A 13,994-nucleotide genomic window follows, 5' to 3' on the forward strand; every position below is an offset into this window, starting at 1 on the left:
AGGTTTCCTGGTAAAGCCATGAGCAGATAACAATTTGGTTCATCAGAGTTCACTAGGACTCTTTAACAGATTGCCATAATCTTATTTAAGTGCATGTCTTTATTAAGAAATCTACAGATCCACTTCTTCAGAGCCAGGGGCCAAGAGAAGGAGAGGTGAACCCCAGAGGTGGTTTGGGGGTTATTTCTCTTGTCCACCTGGTAACCCAGGTGCTACATTCCTACCCATTTCAGTAAACACAAGATGCCCCTTTTTCTGATTTAATGTCATCGTGGGAAAGAATGGTGAGTATGATTCTATTAAAGTGGACCCTGAGTGTGACTGTCTGAGCTTTCTCAATAACACTAACAAGCAGCGAGTGCAGAATGAGCGTGTGGAAGGAGGGGGTAGGGGCAGTGTGAGTTAGAGTGCTTCTGGTTACAAATACAGCAGACACCTAAACTCCGCGGAAACATTCCCTTGGTTGGGACTCAGTTTCTTACGCCTCACTTCCCGGCTCCACTTTCTCTGGCTCTAAGTGATGGTTAGAAGGCTTCAGCCACCCAGACTCTACTTCCTGTTGACTCCAGCTCAGAAGAAAGAAGGTAGAAGCGCCTTCTTCAGGAACTCACAGTGCAAGTTTATTGGTTTTATGGGATGTGAGTTGTTGCATGCCCACTCTTGACCCAACCACAGAAGCCATGGAAATATGACCCCTTGGATCAGCCTTAAACCACCCACCTAAACTGAGACTTGCAGGCGTGGGGCGAGTTGGCCTGGGGCGTGGTTTTCCAAAAGACAGTGCACAGTGCTAGGTGGCAAAAATGACGGCTCCTCACTGTGGAGAACAGTGTGGAGATTCCTTAAAAAACTGGAAATAGAACTGCCTTATGATCCAGCAATCCCACTGCTGGGCATACACACTGAGGAAACCAGAAGGGAAAGAGACACGTGTACCCCAATGTTCATCGCAGCACTGTTTATAATAGCCAGGACATGGAAGCAACCTAGATGTCCATCAGCAGATGAATGGATAAGAAAGCTGTGGTGCATATACACAATGGAGTATTACTCAGCCATTAAAAAGAATACATTTGAATCAGTTCTAATGAGGTGGATGAACCTGGAGCCTATTATACAGAGTGAAGTAAGCCAGAACGAAAAACACCAATACAGTATACTAACGCATATATATGGAATTTAGACAGATGGTAACAATAACCCTGTATACGAGACAGCAAAAGAGACACTGATGTACAGAACAGTCTTTTGGACTCTGTGGGAGAGGGAGAGGGTGGGATTATTTGGGAGAATGGCATTGAAATATGTATAATATCATATATGAAACGAGTTGCCAGTCCAGGTTCGATGCACGATACTGGATGCTTGGGGCTGGTGCACTGGGATGACCCAGAGGGATGGTATGGGGAGGGAGGAGGGAGGAGGGTTCAGGATGGGGAACACATGTACACCTGTGGCAGATTCATTTTGATATATGGCAAAACCAATACAATATTGTAAAGTTAAATAAAATTTAAAAAAAATGACGGTTCCTCACTGTGGGAGTAGAGGTGGGGAGACCGGTAAGTCCTGACCAGATGGATGCACAGCTGGTAGAAGGAGAGGGGCCAGAGGAGTAAGAAAGAGGGTGACACCCCGCACCAGGCCAAGGAAGGAGAATAATGGGATTCCCCAAGGTGGCGTCTCGTCCCACCAGTGCTCAAAGTCACCATGTAACCTTGAGACGTGGGCCTCAGTTTCTCATCTGTACAGAGAAAGGAGTAAGAGCAGGTGGCTGGTTCTTTGTTGGAATATGCATCAGAATTACCTGGAAAGCTGTTTCCAAGTGACAGAGGCCCCCGCATCAGTTCTGTTGCCCACCCCCAGGGAAGGCCCCTAGGAAGAACTCAGAGGTTGTAAACAGGGCAAACTCAGCAGTCTCCCTGCCGGGGTGGACAACAGTCCCGGGTGACAGAAGCTTTCACCCCCATAGTCAAAGGGGATACAAGTGGAACAGTCATTCCTCCCAAATGCCTCTCTGGAGGTGTACAAATAGAAACTTCTTTAAAAGGCGTGTTTTTGTCCATCCAGTGGTTACCCAGAGCAGCAGTTCTCCAAGTGTGGTCCACTGATGTTTGGGTGATCCTCTCACAGTGCCCAAAACTATTTTTATTAATTGCCTGTTCCAACTGACTGACATTGCAAGTAACCTTTGAGAAACTACACTTGTTTTGTTCTATTGTAAAAAAAAAAAAAAAGAGGTAAAAAAACCCAAATGTACACACTGCTATATTTAAAATGGATAACCAACAAGGACCTATTGTATAGCACATGGAACTCTTGCTCAATGTTATGTGGCAGCCTGGAAAGGAGGGGAATTTGGGGGAGAATGCATACATGTATATGACAACATTGTTAATTGGCTATATACCAATACAAAATAAAAAGTTAAAAAAATCCTTCCTTTTGCCAATGACATATACGTCTGAGGCCAGAGCTTCTTCCTATAGTTCAGACAAAGCAATATAAATCACAAGTTGAACACAGAAGCAGATGTGAGAATCAAGATGTTGTCTGTTAGGCCAGACATTTAAGAGATTTACAAATTGTGAAACAAGGACAATATTCTCATTTTCTCTTTTTGGGAATGGGGTTATTCGTCACAAAAATACATTATTTACGCAAAAACAGAATGACTTTACTATCGTGATGTTGAAAAGAATTTTTTTCTCAGTTTTACTTTTGAAAGCAGGAAGTACCAGCAGATATAACTCACATAAACAAAAACTCTTGGGGTCCCCGGTAATTTAAAAAGTACAAAAGGACCCTGAGGTCAAAAAATTTGAGCATCTTAGACTTCCCTGGTGGCACAATGGATAGGAATCTGCTTGCCAATGCAGGGGACACAGGTTTGATCCTTGGTCCATGCTGTGGAGCAACTAAGCCCATGGACCACAGCTACTGAGCCCGTGCCCTAGGGCCCCGGAGCTGCAACTACGGAAGCCTGTGCACCTCGAACCCGTGCTCCGCAGCAAGAGAAGTCACTGCAATGAGAAGCCGGCACACTGCAACTAGAGAGCAGCTCCTAACGGCCGCAACTAGAGAAAGTCTGCACAAAGCAATGAACACCCACTGCAGCCAAAAATAAACAAATTAAAAAATTTTTTCTAGCATCTCTAGACCAGAATCTCAGTGAATAAGATCACTGGGGCTTTTTGTACATCTAAGTGTCCCAGGCTGGCAGAACTGTCTATCTGCTTACACAAAGAATGAGCATGAACCACAAAACAGATACCCGCTAGCCATTGCATAGCCCGATTTATACCACAAAACCTGAGGAAATGGGGTCAATTCAGTGGATTCACTGCAAAAAATTTGTTCTTGCTCATCACTCCCACATCTGTTTAAGTGTGGTCTTTTGAGATGGCAGCCAGCATGTTACTCTTTTCTGAGCCACTAGATGGCACTATTTGCATAGACAATATTCCAACAAGGATTGCATTGAGCTCTTTTCTAGAGAGATTTTGGATGGGGATGAATGAGGAGGGTTGGAACCATCTTCTTCTAACACACACTGAATGTATTAGGATAACTTTTCTTTTTGTTACTGTAAAGCTCTTATCTTGAGACCACTGATAGCGAGGGGATGGTAAAAAGAAAAAAAAAAAAAAGAGTAACTCTCTGATAAAAGATAGTGAACCAAACAACGTAACTCAATTTTAGTTATTCCTCTACAGCAGAGATTCTCAGCTTTAGCTGTGTATCAGAATCGCCCAGAGAATCTAAACTCCAGATGCTCAGCTCTTATCCTAAGTAGTTAAATCTGTTTTCTGGGGGTGTGTCCCAGGCATTGGTATCTTTGAAAACTCCCCAGTGGGCAGAAAAGAATCCTTGTCCTATAAACTTTGTCTTAAGAAAACCACCTCCTAGCCCCAGAGAGGACTTCCCCGATGGCTCAGTGGGTAAAGAATCTGTCTGCAATGCAGAAGACACAGGAGACTTGGGTTCAATCCCTGGGTTGGTAAGATCCCCTGAAGGGAGAAATGGCAACCCATTCCAGTATTCTCATCTGAAAAATTCAATGGACAGAGGAGCCTGGTGGGCTACAGTCCACGGGGTCACAAAGAGTCAGACGCAACCAAGTACACAGACAAAGCACCTAAAGAAGAGACACTGGCTTTTCCTTGTTTCTTCATTAAATTCTCTTAATCATTCTACATTTAATTTTCCCCATCATTCAAATTTTAGCCAATAACCCAGGGAAAGGACTCAGGGAAAAAGGAACAATGCACAAACCTTTGAACCAAACTGAGTAATCAGAATCGCAAGAGTCTACTCTTAAGAATTTTTACATGGAGGACTTTTTATGCAGAGGTAGAGGTGAGAAAGAATGCCAGTGCCTAAATTAGAACAAAAAAGAGTCTCAGAAAAAGAAGAGGCATTAAAGAGAGTGGGACAGGTGTCCTTAAAAGAAAATGCTTCCCCAAGTATCTGATAACCTTTACTTCCCCATCTGACCTTTCATCTAACCAGGGGTTGAGAACTGTAGAATCATCTGGAGAACCTTAAAAATAGGCTTGAGCTTCACCAGTAGAGGCTTTAATTCAGTTAAGTCAGGAGGGGTTAACATGGGTCTTTTCTAAAAAAGCTCCCAGGGTGATTCTAATTTGAAGCTGGTTTGAGAACCACTGACCTAGCCAAATCAGCTCTTTTTCAGACTGCACGATAAGTTTCACACTGTCAGGAGATTCTGATTTAAAATAACACTCTGGTAAAACCTGGTTTCATGAACAAATGTAATCCAAGTTCAAATCCATTCATCCTTACAGCATTATATTGCATTCCATTTTATGATGCCGTGTGTGCGAGGAGGAAGATGGGTGATCAGAGTCATTACTGCACCTGTCGCTTTTACTAGCTAAGTTATGCTCATCTTCATTTATCCTTTCTCCCGAGAAAAGACTGGTTATGCCACTTACATATTTCCAAGGGACCACCTGCAGAGCAGTTCTACAGGTTTTCCAGAGCCTGTCATATGAACGTCTTTTCCAGCCCCAGGATGCCTTATACGTGAACAATGCAGGCTCTTTCTTTGGCATATGGATGCAGCATCTCAGCTTGGGGAGGGCAATGGGTGACACCATGCTTGAATCAACTGTCCTCGATAAAGTCACAAAGCCTCTCCACCCTCCAGGACCAAGACCTCTCCCATAAGGGCGCAGTGGTGGAGCCCATCCACATAAAGGGATACCTCACAAACTTGCAGTAATGTCAGTCATGGTTTCTGAACCTGGTGAACCAACATTCTAATAGAATTCGAACAAGGTTAACACACTGCTTGCACAGATTTTATTCTATTCATCACTTGCAGTTGTATTGGTTACTCTCTGCCACATCCCTTGCGTCAAATTCAATCCTATCCTGCTTTCGCTTGTGGTGGGGAAACTGATTAACTGTATCCCTGGCTCCTTTGTCCTCTAGCTTCCAGTGGGGCTTGTCCAGTGAGAGATACAGGCAGGAGATCGCAGGGCGGGAGGAGAGAGAAGATGAGGTATTTCTTCCACTGCCCCCTGCCTCTTGAGTGGCGCAGCACCCAAGGCTCACACCCTGGCTTGATTGTAGGGGTCTCTCTCTATTGCCCTCCTGTGGGAGCTCTGTTTTTATAGGAGCGCCCGCTACAGGAGCCCCTCTCACACCCCACCTTCTGTGGCAGCCCCCTCTGGTGGGAGTCTCCTCTCCAGCTCTCATCAGGCTCCAGGAACCCCAGTGCCTTCCTCCAGTCCCTTCAGCAGCTCCCGCCATTGCCAGTCCTTGAGAAAGATCTCTTGTTAATCAGCTTCTCTTCAAAACCCCAGTGAATCTGTCTTCTATTTCCTGTTGGGCCCTGACACATTTAAGACTGCCTTATGAATTCATTTTTCACTTTTCATTCATTCACTTGGGAGTCCTGTACATATGACTTGTGCTCCTCAAAGATCTTAACTTTAAGAGAACATCTAAGGGGCAGGTTATTTTAAAGCATTCTTTTTTCTCTATCCAAGCCTCTGTGACCTCTAGATGTCTCTGAAATACACCAGACCAAGGAGCTGGGTGCCTCAGTGTCCTCTTGTATAAAACAAAGGGGATGCACGAGGCGGTCTCCAGTATCCTCCTCCTCCAGGCTCTAGTTTCTCACAATGCCCCAGCGGGTCAGGGCGCAGCTCAGGGGCGGCAGGAGCCACGCAGAGAGAACACGGAGGGAGATACACCATCTTGGTGGCCTGAGATGTGCCACTCCTCACGGTGAGGGCTCAGAGTCCTTCACTCCTGACAAGGCCACTCTCCTAGTTTCACAGCAAGACAAGCAGAAACCAGAGAGCCTTCCTTGCTGCCTAGGAAAGTGGGAGGAATCTGGGAGCTGGCCTGGGGCAGCTTGAGGAGGGTGGGGTGGGGTGAAAAGGCATGTAAAATGGGGGGGGGTGCTGGGAAGAGCCCCAGGGGAGCACCGCTGAGGGTTCTGTAGTGGGCAGGGGGCAAGGTCGGGAGGAAGCAATAGTCAGCCCATTTCCAGGCATAGTCACGCCACACTCTGGTTCGTGATTTAGGTCCTACGCTATAATTACCATCTTCAGCCTTCAGTGAAAGGCTGCTAACTACAGCCTCTTTACTAACAATCCAAAAGAGAAATGAAAGAAAAAAAAAAGAAACAGCTAACAGGATGGGGAAGGGGACCGGTAAGAAGGGATGGGAAAACAGTCTGGGTCCAGGGGCAGGGGGTGGGGGTGGGGTAACACGATGAGTATGGAGGATGTTTAACTCAGGCTTTGCTTTAATGTATGTGAATTTAGGACATAATGCATTATTTTCTTAATTAATTTTCTGAATAGGATTTATCATGGTTCAAAATTCAAAGAGTACAAAATAGTAGCAGGAGTCTCCTTCCCACCCTTATATCTTAGACGCCCCCTTCCCACTCCCCACTGGCAGTCCTCATACTAGCTCATCATCCTTCGGGGGGTATTTTATAATTTTCCTAGAAAAAAAATATGTAAAATCTTTTTTCCTGGTTTACGTAAATAAAACCATACTATGCATACTATATCTGTTTTTGCATTTGATAACCCTGAGTAATTAACTTTCAAATTAATCCATATGAGAACATCCTCTTTCTTTTCTGTGGTTGCATGATATTCCTGTATATGCTGCTGCTGCTGCTAAGTCATTTCAGTCGTGTCCGACTCTTTGCGACCCCGTGGACTGCAGCCTACCAGGCTCCTCCGTCCATGGGATTTTCCAGACAAGAGTACTGGAGTGGGGTGCCATTGCCCTCTCCGTCCTGTATATGGGTGTACCATAATTCATTCTAAGTAATCCCCAACTGATGAGCATTTAGATCATTTTCTGACATTTGCTATTATAAAAATTAGGGAAATGATTAACTGGTAAACTATATTCTATAGTGTGCTTGTATTACACCAAGAGTACAAATGATTTTTCTCCAGTAAAGCATAAATACAATTTAACTCAGCAAATAACTTTACTTAATAAACATGTGTTACTGAAAATATTGGGGTTTCCCTGGTGGCTCAGATGGTAAAGAATCTGCCTGTACTGAGGGAGACTCGGGTTGGATCCCTGGGTCAGGAAGATGCCCTGGAGAAGGGAATGGCTACCTATTCCAGTATTCTTGCCTAGAGAATTACATGGACAGTGGAGCCTGGTGGGTTACAGTCCATGGGGTCAGACATGACTGAGTGACTAACAATTTTACTCTCACTTTTCATTGAAAATATGGTTATCACATATATTTGATTCAGTCAGGTATCCTTTACAAGGCTTCCCTTGTAGCTCAGCTGGTAAAGAATCTGCCTGCAATGTGGGAGACCTGGATTGGGAAGATCCCTTGGAGAAGGGAAAGGCTACCCACTCCAGAATTCTGGCCTGGAGAATTCCATGGACTATATAGTCCATGGGGTTGCAAAGAGTCAGACATGACTGAGCAACTTTCACTAATAATAAAATTCTTTACAAGACAATTTACTTATTAGAGCTAGTAATAGCAGTGTATTTTCAAAAACACATGTAAATATTAAGAGATTCTTACCATCAATTGACTCAGGATGGTCAAAAGCAAAGGTCTTTGCTTAAGGCAATAAGAACAGAATGAGGTCCAGCTGCTCCATAGATTTAAGAAGCTTTGAACTTGGAGTTAGGAAGTCTGGGTTTGATTCCTTGTCCTGCCATTGTGGCTTTTTCAATAAAATGGGGATAATCATTCCTGCCCTATGTACCTGGCAAAGCTGCTCTGAAAATAAAGTGGAAAATTATTTCACATGCGTGAAATCTGTTTACCAACTGCAAAAGTCTAAACTGATGTTGAATCCTGTTGCTACTCTTACATTGTTTATAGCACAGGTTCCGGAGATCAGTAAACAAGCAATCTATGGAATAATTTCTGAAATTAATTTCATAAAAGAAATGATGCCGGGCATGACCGTTTTAATTAAATGCACCAAATGGTGGCACTTACATATAGTAATGTTTTAAAAATCAATTAAAGAATCAGAAGGGAAACAGATCCCTGTCGGCTAACCACCACAGTGTTTTTTTGTTTTTTCACTTGCACCCTCTCCTCTCCCTGCCTCGTCTCCAGTTATTAAAATCAAGTTCACTGCTAACCACCTTGACAGGAGGTAAATCTGGAAACCACTCAAATCTGATAGGGTAGGTAATATCTTTTTGCCAATTAACATTGTTAATATTCTAGGATTTACACGTATCTCTGGATTCATTAGGAAATGATCAATAAAATATGTGGGCAGATGAAGTTTAAGTACTCTGGAAAATGAAATGCTGGGCTGTCTGAATTTAAGAAATATTAGGAAGCCTACTCATTTCACTCATTAAAACCCTCAAGACATGCCATTACTGAAGCAGACAGGTGCCCCGGGCATTTCTCAGTCAATCCATTCAAGTTTCTGCCACCTCTTTTTGAGTCACTGCCGCCATGGCAACAGTCCACTGACCTGCCCTTAAGGGAAATAGGATTTCTGGCAAGACTGAGACTTTTAATAATTCCACTTGTCAATAAGGTCAGAAAGAAACAGATGGAGTTGTACGAAGTTACTTCACAATCCACTAACAAAATGAGTGACCCCCAGCAAATGACCAGACCCAGTGCTGGGAGCGTCCTCCAGGAAAGTCAACCACTGCACCATTAATGTCCAAGAACTCGGCGCCACTGTTGCCCATCCGTCAAACCTTTCACTGAGTCTGGACTTCCTCCTTCAATGCTTTCTTTATCTACCTTTTCCTGAAAAAGGTAAACGTGTACTGGGCGGCTCACTCAAAGTAATTGTTAATCTGATGATTTTCTCTAAAATTTAATTTTAATAAATAAATACAAAATGCCCTACAAGAAAGGATATATTTTTTCATGTAAGCTTCCTTATGGGACTATCATCTAGAAATATCAGTTCCTAGTGACCCAACTTTCCTCTTGGGGGACGACAAAAATCTACGAATATCAATTCCAATACCCATGATCTAAACTCTCATCCCAAATACACCAGAGTCACTTCCTATTCACTTCTTCTCCTAGAAATGTTCTAATGCATTGTCTGCAGTTGTAACAGATTGCCTTTTGGGTGGCATTTCTCTCCAATTCAGAAATATAAACACCACTTCAGAGATTTATTTTACAATTCATCTTCTGATTTGTCATGGCCGGGAAAGTCGGCTTCTGGATTTTCTATTCTAAATTACTTTCTGAACAGATTTTTGCAAACAGACTAAGGAACGGCTTTTGCTTAGACAGGAACAAACTCCCAGAAAGCTGGGACACAAGTCCTCTCTCTTCTGTTGAAAGGTAAACAATCAGGAACCCTATCATTTCCCAAATCAATTATTCGCCAAAAAATAAACAGGTGCTTTGGAGACTCTGGAGTTATAAAATGAAAATGGCAAATGATTTTTTCATGGGCCAGCTGCTCAACTGACGTGATTCTGAGGCAGGTTCTCCTAGGCTCTAAAGCTCAATTAGCAAATCAATTAGGATCACGCCCTGTCTGCCAGCAGGCCCGCCTGCCATCCTCTGCTCTCCTCCTGCCCTGGGTGCTTTCTGTGCATCCCCGTTGCCAAAGCTGAAGCCCGGTCAGTCAACCTGAGGTTCCTCTGCTTTTTGCTCACACTGGACAACAAGAGGATGAGGGGGGCTGTTCCGGTTTAATTAAGGATTAGCAAACACCAGAAGGAGCCGTGCTCAACTCTGCTCATTTCTATCTGCCCCAGTCCAGGCTCGCCTGAGAAGCTAGGCACAGGCTCAGGGGGGCTGACTGGCATGGCTGGCTGTCACTTTGTTTCAGTGGAAAACAGATAGGACCAGTCAAAGCAGATGGTTCCTGAAGGGACACATCCAAAAAATCTGCTAGCAAACTGCGGCGTCGTCTTTCACATAAACAGCAACTTACTGGAGAGGAAAATCAGACCCTCCTCGCCACATCCTGCCACGGTGCCACCAGCTTGAGCATCACCCATTTGGGAGGGTCTCATCCTCGACGAGGCCCAACAACTCCTCCTCTGGGGCAATGGACAAGCCTCCCAGAGACAGAGCCAGAGACGGGGGCATCAGCCGTGATGATGACTGTATCTTTCCAAGTCTCCTAGAGATATAGCCATCATCACGGCTAATGCGCCCATATCTGTCAATAAAATCTGTTATCTAGGTAAGACCACCTTCAAGAGGGATCACTGACCTGTGCATCACACATGGGCATCAAGTCCTAAGAGAAGCAAATACAAATACTATGTATTTGGCCCGCTGGGTAGAACTGGAGATGGAGCCAGTGACACTGCAAATGGCAATTAAAAATACAAGTAACCATTTTCATCATAAAACACTAATTTTTTTAAAGGATTTTTTTTTCTTTCAAACTTCAAATAAACTCACAATTATTAGTGGAAGTCCTGGCTCTGACTTAGGAGTTCTGGCAAATCATCGGACATTTTTGACCTCACTGTCCTCATCTGGAAAATGAGGGAGTTGAACTGAAATCAGATTTCCAAGGTCTCTTTTAGCACAAAATTTCTAAGGTTTTTTGGATGGGAGTGTGTTGGTCTCCTGCAACAGTCTGGCAAATCACGTATTGAATTAAGCATCCGGGTTTTCAGCATAGATTAGAAACAGAGAGACTGTTTTTGTCCCACGCGTGGCTTACCTTTTCGACGGGTGTGTGCTCTTCATTTGTGACGCTGGCTTTTCTTGATTCGTTTTTAGACCTGCTTAGCCTTCTGGATACTTTTTCTCTGAGTAGAGTGGCATATCCAATGTGTTCATAGATGGGGTTTGTTGTCATTTTGGAAATGTATTCTGAAGCTTTTGTTTCTATGTACAGTGTTATCAAGCCATCTGTGACCAAATCATGAATTGATTCAAACCTCTTCTCGCCCACAAAGTGTTTTCCATCATAGAAGAGCCTGTAGTTTAAGGTCTGATTTCCAAACCTGCCCATGAGGAAGGAGAGATGACAAGAGTTTTAGAAACCAGGTCAGTGGGTGACAGTGTCAGCTAACACTTCTGGGATCTGTACTGAATGCCAGACACTGGGCTAAGGGCCTGACCTGATTTCCCCCCATTAGGTTATCATGGAGACCCTTCAAGACACGTGCAATTATTATTCTTGTTTGACAGCTGAGGGAATTGAGACTTGAAGAGATGGGGTACTGCCTGATTCACAAATATGTTAAAAATTTCTTAATGGAAGCCAGCCATGCCCCTCCACTTCCTCCCCTCTACCAGGCAATTATCTCTGCAGGGGAAGTTATAAGCACTGGCCTTGGGTCCTTTTATTATTATATCTTTGACCATCATCAGTAGAGCACCCATGCCTTCCACCCTAGTTGGTCCAGCAGAAGGGGAACAGGGGAGCTGTGCAGCACAACTTGCTTGAGGATCAGTGACAGCATCACAGAGACTTGATCATTAGGATTCTCTCCTTTTGGTGCTGATTGTCCCCTCTTGGTCTTGGTCCTACAGCTCACAGCCCCTTCCGGGTTCCCCACTGGGACTGTCAGCTCCTGCTGCAGGGGATGCTGGCAAGCTGAGAAAAAACTTTGCATCCCTAGAGCACTTGCTATTCTTGAAGTGCTTCCTCATGATGACATCACTGAAGATATGACATCTCCAAGTGCAGCTGGGAAAGCATCGTTCTACAATCACAACACCGAGATGGTGGGTTGAACACATCTTTGTGGGTTGACCTGGGAAGTGTTTCATTGACACCATTTTTTCCCACAGAGACAGTGCTTCCTAATTCCAAAGAGTTCACAGATGAACTTTTGGAAGATTATCCGATTTTGAAATTGAAAACTTTCCTCAAACCTTGCAGGATTTGTCTTGAGGATCGAAGGACATAAAATATTTGATGCAGGTTAGGAAAGTGCAGTAAAGGCAATGCCTTTGGGGTGCTATGATTTTTAATACTGTGATTTCATGGTAAAGTGCTTATGAGAGCTCTGTTCTGATGGCTTGCTAGCATGAAGTGTCATGATCGCTAGTGGGAGGTCTATGGGTCAATATGATTCCAGAGAGAACCCAGTGGACCAAATGCATGTTTGTTCAGGCACACACCCACAATGTGAGGTGAAGACTTTTGATAAGGGCTGCACAAGCTGGAATCAAGATTGCTGGGAGAAATATCAATAACCTCAGATATGCAGATGACACCATCCTTATGGCAGAAAGTGAAGAGGAACTAAAAAGCCTCTTGATCAAAGTGGAGAGTGAAAAAGTTGGCTTAAAGCTCAACATTCAGAAAATGAAGATCATGGCATCTGGTCTCATCACTTCATGGGAAATAGATGGGGAAACAGTGGAAACAGTGTCAGACTTTTTTTGGGGGGCTCCAAAATCACTGCAGATGGTGACTGCAGCCATGAAATTAAAAGACACTTACTCCTTGGAAGAAAAGTTATGACCAACCTAGATAGCATATTGAAAAGCAGAGACATTACTTTGCCAACAAAGGTCTGTCTAGTCAAGGGTATGGTTTTTCCATAGTCATGTATGGATGTGAGAGTTGGACTAGAAAGAAAGCTGAGCGCTGAAGAATTGATGCTTTTGAACTGTGGTGTTGGAGAAGACTCTTGAGAGTCCTTGGACTGCAAGGAGGTCCAACCAGTCCATCCTAAAGGAAATCAGTCCTGAATATTCACTGGAAGGACTGATGCTAAAGCTGAAACTCCAATACTTTGGCCACCTCATGCAAAGAGTTGACTCATTGAAAAAGACCCTGATGCTGGGAGGAATTGGGGGCAGGAGAAGAAGGGGACGACAGAAGGTGAGATGGCTGGATGGCACCACCGACTCGATGGACGTGAGTTTGAGTGAACTCCGGGAGTTGGTGATGGACAGGGAGGCCTGGTGTGCTGTGATTCATGGGGTTGCAAAGAGTCAGACATGACTGAGTGACTGAACTGAACTGAATCACTTCATGGGAAATAGATGGGGAAACAGTGGAAACAGTGTCAGACTTTATTTTGGGGGGCTCCAAAATCACTGCAGATGGTGATTGCAGCCATGAAATTAAAAGACGCTTACTCCTTGGAAGGAAAGTTATGACCTAGATAGCATATTGAAAAGCAGAGACATTACTTTGCCAACAAAGGTCCGTCTAGTCAAGGCTCTGGTTTTTCCAGTGGTCATGTATGGATGTGAGAATTGGACTGTGAAGAAAGCTGAGTGCTGAATAATTGATGCTTTTGAATGGTGATGTTGGAGAAGACTCTTGAGAGTCCCTTGGACTGCAAGGAGATCCAACCAGTCCATCCTAAAGGAGATCCATCCTGGGTGTTCATTGGAAGGACCGATGCTAAAGCTGAAACTCCAATATTTTAGCCACCTCATGCGAAGAGCTGACTCATTGGAAAAGACCCTGATGCTGGGAGGAACTGGGGGCAGGAGGAAAAGGGGACGACAGAGGATGAGATGGCTGGATGGCATCACCGACTCGATGGACGTGAGTTTGAGTGAACTTCGG

General features: G+C 44.2%; 1 protein-coding gene across 1 annotated transcript in view; it reads right to left on the reverse strand.

The window, feature by feature from the left end:
• CHN2 (chimerin 2) overlaps positions 1 to 13,994 on the reverse strand; it is a 337,298-nt gene that overhangs the window by 111,502 nt on the left and 211,802 nt on the right. The window contains exon 6 of the mRNA XM_005205489.3: positions 11,175 to 11,460. Within this exon, the coding sequence (XP_005205546.1) occupies positions 11,175 to 11,460 (286 nt within the window). The remainder of the gene's footprint in view (positions 1 to 11,174; positions 11,461 to 13,994) is intronic.

This window comes from Bos taurus, chromosome 4 (assembly GCF_002263795.3).
Source record: "Bos taurus isolate L1 Dominette 01449 registration number 42190680 breed Hereford chromosome 4, ARS-UCD2.0, whole genome shotgun sequence".
NCBI lineage: Eukaryota > Metazoa > Chordata > Mammalia > Artiodactyla > Bovidae > Bos > Bos taurus.